The following is a 10,039-nucleotide window of genomic DNA, read 5'->3' on the forward strand; positions in this document are numbered from 1 at the left end:
CACTACCCTATAGTATCAAATAAGAAGCATTAGATATCTGTGTTTTATTTGATTGTACTATTAATTACTATAAAAGATTTTCTGAAATAAACATAGCTGGAGTCTACAGCAATTCAATTAAAGCCTCAAACAATAATAGATTATTTCTAAATTAATCCAAAATCTTTGTGCCTTGGCTTTTACCAAACACACTAACAATATGTCTAGACTTTAGAAATTTGTTTTAATCAAAGGCATAAATCCTACTGGAACTTCACTGAGGGACATTTGAAATACGGTTAATTGTGATTTCAGCATTCAGCAATTTCCTTATCAAAGCAGTCATTAATTTTGAGACTGGGTGGAAGGTTATGAACTTCTGACTTTTGAGTTTCATTAGCTTCAAATCCTTGTTTATTATCTTGTACCAGGAGATTCGTTAGTCTTCAGTACAATGTTATTTTGTTCAGAAGTTCATTGTTCTGCAGATAAAGGTGTTGCTCTAGATGTGGTTTTGGAAATTGTTGCTGTCTTAACAATTCTTGGTGTACAAATTTCTTTGTTCCCACATAGAATTCTGAAATATCCTTTCTTTTAAATGTTGATCCTTAGTCTACATCACTTAACAATATTCTCTAGCTACGTGTAGTGGGTTTGCACTATCTAATGGTCTGGAATTTCCTGTGCAACAAATGTATTGATGTATTAAAGCATGTGCTGTGACTTGCATAACACACATCAGCATATGAAAATAGTTTGTATGATTAATCTGAATAACTCCATAAATTTAAATGTATAGCTTAATATCGTAAAATAGGTTTTTTTTATATACTTAAATAGTTTTGCTTTTAATGTTATGATATTTCTGTAGGCGACAAAAGCAGTTGGAAGCGAAATGGGTACAAGATGAGACATCTAAAAGAATTGAAGAGATTGTAGAAAAAAGGGTGCAGGAAGAACTACAGAAGCGTAAGGACGATATTGAAGCAGAGGTCCTGAGAAGAGTTGAAGAAGCCAAAAAAGCCATGGAAAAACAAATGCTGGAAGAAATGGAGAAACGTAGAGAAGATGAACTTGCAGAACAGAGAAAGAAGGAGGTAATGAATCAAAATGGTGCTGCACACTTTTCTCCATTGTGGACAGTTTTTGATTACTACTGGATGACACCACTTCTGCCAAAAGTTTGGCAGAAAGTAAATTTACAGCTAAACTGTGACTCCTGTTATCTTTATTTATTTTTGTGTGGCATGATATACCAGCTATTTTACCTACTTGGTAAACGTATTCAAGGTTATTTTTTATTATTAAAGAAAGATAGCTAAATTTCATTAAATCAATAAAAATGTGAGGCCCACATGTTTTTGCATATATTTTTAAGGTTATTTGTTTGTTGTTATGGATGATACCTAATGAAGTCCTTTTTAAACTCTTTGGGACTTTTGACACCATTTTCTCAACAAATGAAAATTGTGTATTTGTTTTATTTAAATGAGCATGAACAATTTCAGCAGTAATGTGCAGGTTTAATGAACAGATATTAATACGATTTCATAGTACACTAGATTATAAATAAAACATGCAAGTAAAATTACTGGCCTGTGTTAAGTGTTTAAGCAATAGCTATCTCCTATCATTAATCAAAAGATTTAACTCACACTTTATATGTTTCTGGTTTATTTATAGGACAGAGAGAGATCAGTGCACAAAAGTCAAATTATGCACGTATTATGACTTACCTATATTGGTAAAGTTACTTGCAGGATTCCACACAAACTTTTTTGTGTGAAATGCAATAATACAATAAATCTGTCAATGATTTAACAAAACTTAAGATTATTTATCATGCTAAAATGCATCATTTGTAATTTTATTATTACAAATCTTAAATGTAAATATTTGGATTGAAAGGAAAATGTGAATACAAAACTGTTGCAGCTCACAATTTTTTAGACTTTTAAGTGATTCTTTGGACTAAAGTATGTTAAAAATAACTTTAAAAAGTGATATTTATAGGTAAAATTAAAATAACTATAAAAGGGGCTTATATTAAGTCCTTTAATAATTAGCCTTTCAACAACTCAAAAGGTATGACCGTAGTATGGATAAATAGATTTAAATCCTAGTTCAACTTTTAACATTACTTTTTAGATTTTATAAACAGAGCTGTTGTTCCTTGTTTCATTAAAGGTATTTCTGGCAAATGTGTTTGTTGTAGCAGCTTTTTCTCCCAGGTTGTAGGCACAACAGAAATCTTCACCTTGGTCCCTGCCACGTGAGTTGTTTGTTAGTACAGCAACAATATCCCACATCTCATTTGTGGTCAGTTTTTGTTTCGTGTACCACTTGACTTTAGGGTACTTTTCTTTATGTTTTTGCAATGTAATGTTTAACTTCTAACCCATTTTACGTAACTATGCTAAGATTCTGGATAGTTAGATCACGAACTTTGCTGAACTTGTTAGCTGTTTGAAGACAGACAAGCGGGTACGGAGACACCATTAAAGGCAAGTTTGCTACTTTAAGGATTTCTTAGATTTAGCTGTGTCTCAATCAGTTGCTCACATAAGGGTGAGTAAAAACACTCCATGATAATCTAGCAATATTCACATATACCTGTTTGGCAAAGAGTGGGATAATTTGAAATTTGTCCTAACTCATTCCATTTTCACAATTCTCCCTTATGTCAGTAAAGTTAACCAGCAATTAACATCTACGTTTCTTTAGACTTATCTAGTTGTGAAAAAGTTAATTTTATATATGATAAATTTGGGCTCATTCAGATAAATTATTTTAAGCATATGTTTCTTGCAGTATGTGAGGAATTATTTTGCATAGGAATAAGAAAGCATTCTGTTGCAGTGTTTTTTATACTTAATGTTATTAATGTAGGATAAATTTCTTAGGTCTGTTTGTTTAAGCTGAAGCTTCTGACTTCTGTACTTATGGCAAACAGCAGCATCAAAGTGTGATATATTATCAAAGCAACACTAATAAAAAATATCACCATCGTACATGTATGGCAGAAGAAATGATATTGATGATAAAAATACTGTTGTACATGCAGCACAAATGCAGAGAGAGGTGGTGAGATGTGCAAATTTTCATGTATACACGTTAGTAGTTCACACGTGTATGTGCGTGTGTGTGTATATGTTATAGCTATATCTGAATAATGTATTCAGTAGATATATTTTTACCTTTTCAAATTGTATATGCAATTTCTTCTTTTTTTTTATCTCAGGCTATTCAGAAATGGCACAAAAGTGCTTTTAATTAGTGTTAGAAAAGAAATATGATTATTCTTGTACACATACTATGTATTTTATGTAGTTGTTCATTTAACATAAATTAGTACTGTACAATAGTGATTTATCTCTGTTTCCTAGTAAAATAAGTTAACAGATTGAGAGAGATGTAGTTTTAATCAATTGCATAAACAGATGGCAATAAACTCTAGAAAAGTAGAAAATAAAAGTGAAAAGGCTTTAAGATGAAATTTTTCAAACGTGTTTGAGAAAGAAAATTATTACATATAATAAAGTACTACATTTTAGAAATTACATTACATTAGTATAGGATCTATAAACAGTAGTCATAAAATAATAAAAACTGGAATCATTTCATCAAACAATATTCAAATTCAGTTGCTATTTGTAGAGTTCTCATGAATTGTAATGACAGAAGTCAGAGTAAGTATTGCTAGAATAAACTTGCATACTTACAAAAAAAATTCTGATGGGATGGCAAACACAATCATTCTTAAACAACAACAAAAAAAGATATGTAGAAAGATAAAAAAAATTAGCCAGCAGATAGTTTTTAGAAGTGTTGAGTTTTTTTTCACAACTCTATATGGGCAACCAGCATTTGAATGGTATGTGTATTTATAATACTTGTACTTTATTATGTTGAAGGAGCCTTCTGTAGCAGCTTGTTGGTGTTACTGTATTAAAAGCTTATTTTGATAATAAAATAAGTATTTTAGTGTTACTTTTATCATTGCATGTTACTTAAATTGTTTTTTTTTGTATAAAATTTTTATAAGATAAATTGAAATATGCATGTTTTACAGTATTTCTGCTACTTAAATATTCTATATTTTCTAATATTTATAACAGTAAGTTCATATTATCGAAGTTCTAAAAAGTGGATGGTACTTTGTGCACTTAAGCAACCATTGTGTGTCTGATACTTAAAAGCAGTCTGAGAAGATATTCTGAGCCATAACTGAACAAAATGTTTTTGTGTACAAGAATATTTGTTATCACAGAAAGTTCCTCCTTTAAAATGAACTGTGTACCATGCTCCCAAAAAAATATCATGAGTGTCTAAATTTTATACTATAGTATTAGTTGTATTACATACATTTTTTTGCACTTTTGTTGTTCTTTATAATGTGCTCTGTATCTAACTTTTGTTTTTTGAGAATTAAGGTGCCTTATGAATTGAAAATGGTTTTTGGGTAATTCTGTGCTTTTGAGCTTTAGAACTGAATAAACATAGTTAGGGAAAAGCAGATATTACTAGAATTGTAGATATGGCAGCTAGTAATGAAAAAGTTGCATAGTTGATTATATTGAAAAGTGTGGTCTTATTGCCTTTTTTTTTATCTGAGCAAGATCTTTACTATGAGCTTGGCCTTTGGTAATTCTTAATCTAAGGAATATGTATAGATGAAGACATAAAAAGAGTTCAAAATCATCATATTTTACAAACATTGACCCTCTCCTGTTTTTGTTTTTTTATCTTTACACTTGAACATAATACTCTTTCAAATTAATTGTACTGTAAGATATGGCCTTAAAGCTTTAGTAAGATGCACACTTAAAAGTTTCTTGCTATATATTAATGCCTTTCTCATCATTACATCATAAATGTTATTCCAACTCATTTCTTCAAGAAAAGTATGAAAGCATTTGATGGCATATAGAATAAGGTCTTTTAAAAATTAGTTTATGCAATATTAGAATTAATAAGTATTTCCAAAGAAGAAAAAATATTTTCCGTAACATTTTGTTTAAAGGGAATTTTTAACAGTACAATTTTTTAACTGAAAATAATTATAGAATATTTTTCTTCCAAAAATTTGGTTACAAGGGGTGAAAAAAGAAAATTGGTCATTAATTTCAAGTTGCATTAAAGTTTGAAATTTTAATTTATAATTATGCCGTTGATATTACATTTCCATATCATAGTGTGATGATATATAGCAAAGAAATGTAAATAGCAGTAGTGTTTACTTTAAATTTTTCTGTTTTATGCTGTTAATACCAGACTGAATATCGTTTTAAAGTTTGCTATTTATCATGGTTTCTGTGAATTTTATACTCCTACACATGTATAACCACTTATATATCATTGAAGAAAATATATTGGAATTATAAATCAAAGTTGACAGACTTTTGATTTATCATAATATGCAGCAGAAAGACAGAAGCTTCAGTGATGATTTGCTTTCATATTAACTCAATGTTTGTGATAAGATATTACCCATAGTTGTTTCAAGACCTTGCATTACCAGCTGAAAATTTAATTTCCCAGGACGAAGAAAGAAAGAAATGTGAGGAAATTGAAAGAATCCTTGAAGAAAACAACAGGAAAATTGAAGAGGCACAGAAAAAGCTGGTTAGTTGTACTTTCTGTTATAAATCATAGAGTTTTTTAACAATTATGACTTCGTACTATTTTGAGTCAGGGAAAGGTATATATATATATATATATTTAATGGAATATATCTAGTTTTTTCTGTTTAGAACCACAAAACCACAATTTCTTTTTTTATATTTTTCTTATGAAAAAAAAAAATTATCATTGGTCTATAGGAACTTTGGAGATGAATATGTTTTTTGATAAACACTCATTTTGATAGAACCTATTACCGATATGAAAATATAAGCTTCAGAGGATACAGATTTTCAGCTTGTGATTTCCTTTACTGCTTTTATCTGTGTATGAAAAGTTGATTCTTTTATAAAACATCATCATAAAGTTCATTTATGGGATTCATTGCAAATGTTTAAAATTTCTGTATTCTTTGTTTTTGTTGCTGTGTCCAAAATTGTGATCACACTAAAGTACAAACAAAAAACTCCCCCAACTCCAAACAATACAAAATTAATCTGAAAAAACTATTTTATTGTTTAGTCACTGCTTGTAAATTGTTTACTTTGTGTTTTTTTTAATAATATTGTGTCTAAATAAAAATTAATTTATGAATCATTGTACAAGTTTAATTTCTATAGAAATTTGGGCATTAGACCAGTACAAAGATTTAGACATGTTTTGGTTCATGTATAAATTAAACATGCTACATTATAGAATTATGGGTCTGATAATCACAAAATGCCAAACATGATGAAACTCCTTATTCCAATCATCCAGTCTGTTGTTATCTGTGTGCAGAAATTGACTTCACCTAATTTACAGAACTGTATGTTTACAGACACCTTTTATTAATTGATAAAACCAAAAATGAGTTGTTTCTCTTCCAAAGTGAAGTTATGCATGCTTTGTCATGTACAAATGAACAGCAAAATATCAAGCTGAAATGTATCCTCTCTAGCCTTCTGTTGTATGAGGTATAAGAGAGAGAAAAAAAGGCTTTATAAAGATAAAATGTTTTAAAAGCAAAATATTAGACCACAACTGTCAGTGAATTTAATTTGTTAAGTAAAATTTCTAATTCCAGGCAGAGGAGAGGTTAGCAATGGTGGAAGAACAACGCAGGATTGATGAAGAGCGTCAAAGACTACAAAGAGAGCAAGAAAAAAAAGTAAAGCAGGAGCAACAAGTGATTTTGAATAAGGGAAAAGTTAGACCAAGGTTAGCTTTTTCTCTAAAACCAACCTGAATAACTGAATTACACTCAGAAAACCAAGTAGTGGAATTTGAGTTGAAAGCAATTGGTGATCTGTGAACCTATAAGAATTATATTGCACTTCCCATCACCCTTTTTTTCCTGGCAAATGTTTTAACATTTCCAGGATAGAATAATGGTTATTTTAGACTATTATTTTGTAAATGAACCACCGTGTAAAAATAAGCTTGGGTCATGGCTAAGTTACAATAACTAGAATTGTGTTTCAGTTCTTATAAAATAATAGCAGTGGAAGATATTAGAAGACTGAACTGTAGTTGGTGCAGTTTTTGTTTTCTAGTTATATAGACCAGACACGTCTTTTGTTTCAACATATAAATCAGTTGGAAATAAAGAAGCCTCATCCAAGATTCATCTTTGTTAATACTTTATTAAAGCAAACCATTGATTAAATTGCAGTAAATGTTTTACATGTTGAAAGTTACTGTTTCTTCTGTATTAAAACTGTTGAGGTAAGCTTCATAAGTTTCTGTAACCAATAAATATTGTGTGTGTTTTTATTTTGGTTTTCATTGTTAGTTCACTAAGCATAGCAGAAAAGATTAAGAGGTACAATGGACCAACACCAAATGTCTAACCAGTAGAGTCTTTTTGACTCGCAATGTTTTTGCATTTTCTGCTGAGTAGAGAATGCTTAAGTCTTTATCACAACTTGTCCTATTACATATTTTCTTGTTGATTTGAACCACTGGGTAGCATATTGTGTAACCAAAAAGTTCATGTAAATTTGTAAACAGTGTGTGACCACCAAAATCAAATCTTTCATCTTGAAAATACTTTTATTACACAACTGAGGTTTAAAGATGATTCTCAGTGAAATTTATAAATATGAAGATTTTAAAATGCCAAAATACCCATGCCAATTGAACACCACCCAAACACTAATGTTTGATGTGCATAAATTCCCTCTAACAATAATCATACTATTCATGGGTTCTTAATTTTTAAAATTATGGAAAATTTTCTTATCCACAAGTGAGATACCCTGCAATAGACTTAAGCATTTGCTGCTCAGCAGAGAATGAAAATACAATGCCATTAAAAGAGAGTTTATTGATTAGACATGTGGAGCCAGGCCTTAATTAGAGGTATTCTTTGTACTCTGGTAGGGAGGTTTAATTCTCTGAAGTTGCAAAAAAATTGAAAGTACTTTAGATGAAAATAAATTTTACTTTTAATCATATTAAAGGTGATTTTTCCTAGGTGAATAAATTACGAGTTTTTTAGGAAATGAAATACTTGAGAAATTTGTCTGATAGTGAAATGTAAACTTAACAGTGCTGGCCTTTCAGTCCTGCTGCTACTAATATTAGTTTTCTGACCTACAAAGGCTTGAGCCCAGTTAAAAATATAATCTGTTGTCCTTCACATTGTTTTCCCAACTTATGATAGCCTGAATGTATTTGCTTTATTTATCATCCCAACAAATATACTTACTGATATTAAAATTGTATCTTCTAATAAAACTGAACTAAAAGGAAAAATTTAGTTAATATGTGATTTTTATAATAAAACTGGGAACTAAATTAAATAAAAAAAGTAGTTAATGTGTGATTTTCAAATAATCACTGCATTTATACTGAAACCATCAAAATTGATTCAGGTAGTGCTCTAATAAATCAGCCAATGCACTTTCAGTTTAGAAGTAAATATTGCACCTCATTTTAGTTTTCATGTTGGTACATAAAAATTAAGAAAAATCAATTAAATGATTTATATTATAAAATTAAAAAATACAAATGCTATCTGTTATCTTGTTATTATGTTTATGTAAGTAATTACATAAAATTAACAGTGATTAAAAACTTAACATGAGTTGTTTGAAGATAAAAATGTTTGTAGGCTCTAGGTATTCAAATCAGGTAAGTGATTCAGTACAGTTTACTAGGAACTGCTGTTTGTAAGTTTGTCTAAAAATGATTGAATTTAGAGAAATATAAATTTTGGTAATTATATTAAAATGTATCTCTCCATTATGAGGAATTTAAACTGTTTAGAAGTTCTACAGTACAATTTGTGTAGTGAATTACATATATATATTTATTGTCCTTGAAATGTATTTGTCTTGGCAATAATAAAATATCTTTTGTATTTAAATACAGCTGTATATTTAAAAGAGATGTTTGCATATTCCTAGTTGGTAATATAAATCAACTTAAGCAAGATGCTGTTTTAAATGTGTTTGGCAACATAAAAAATTTAAGGTTATACTTTGTTTAGTGAATCCATGCTTCTTGTCATCACTGACATTGATATAGGACTGAAAACTTGACACTGTTGAAAAAATGATGTCAGTGTGGTCTTTATTTATATCACTTTGATAAGAACAAAATGTGGGTTTTAGTTAAAAGATAGAGAATGGGTGAATTCATAAATTAGTTTTTCTATAGACTGAGGTACTGGTGTTTAGCACTATCTAGAGTGAAAACTATCTCGTGCATTCTTTTTTTGTTTTCAAAATGATCAGTTTTACAGTTTTTTTAAGTGTCTTTGGTGAATAAATATAGTTGAAAGTAAACCAGTTTCAGTTTTTATTTTTGTGTGATATTTTTTAATTTGTGGTTCTTAGAATCTTTTCAAATACACTTTGGTTTTTAGTGATTTGTTTTTGTTTTATTTTTACATGTATTAGTGTTTGCTGGGAATGTTGTTAAAAGAATATGTATTATATATCCCCTAAGATTTGGTCGAAATTTTGATAAATAACAAACTTCAGGCTAGTAGTAAGCCACACAAAACAAAACTGTGTTCATATATGGGCAAGAAAAAAATTAACTGGATCATTTATAGACTGAGCTTTCAAAGCTGTATTGAGATTATAGTAGTCTAAAAGTAGTACTCAGAATTGTTTCTTTAATTTACAAAAAAAATGTTTTCATTTATTAACTTATTTAATTTTACAGATTTATACAGTTTTGAGTGTAGACAGTTATACTTAATCACTACCAGTAATTTATTCCTAAATCCAAAAGACAATTTGAAATTTTTGTTAATGTTAGTACCAGTAAGAAAAATGCCTACAATGTGGTAAGTGGAAATGAAAACAGATCTGGATGTTGTTAGTATTTCATGTGTGAAAGATCCTTTTTTTTTATTAAATTTTATCGAACCCAGACTTATGGAAGAATGTGTTAGTGGATTCTTCAATCAGTCTTGGGCTCTACCTTGTTGTCTGAATTGTTA

At 29.4% G+C, this 10,039-nt stretch overlaps 1 protein-coding gene across 1 annotated transcript in view; it reads left to right on the forward strand.

Moving 5' to 3' along the window:
* The window catches only part of LOC106467167 (arginine and glutamate-rich protein 1-like), a 14,698-nt gene extending 5,324 nt beyond the window's left edge, over positions 1–9,374 (forward strand). Inside the window, 3 exon segments of the mRNA XM_013927492.2 lie at positions 851–1,076; positions 5,521–5,604; positions 6,668–9,374. Coding sequence (XP_013782946.2) covers positions 851–1,076; positions 5,521–5,604; positions 6,668–6,829 — 472 coding nt within the window. The 3' untranslated portion in view covers positions 6,830–9,374.
* Positions 9,375–10,039: the final 665 nt, after the last annotated feature.

This window comes from Limulus polyphemus, unplaced genomic scaffold, assembly GCF_000517525.1.
Source record: "Limulus polyphemus unplaced genomic scaffold, Limulus_polyphemus-2.1.2 Scaffold77, whole genome shotgun sequence".
Taxonomy (NCBI): Eukaryota; Metazoa; Arthropoda; class Merostomata; order Xiphosura; family Limulidae; genus Limulus; species Limulus polyphemus.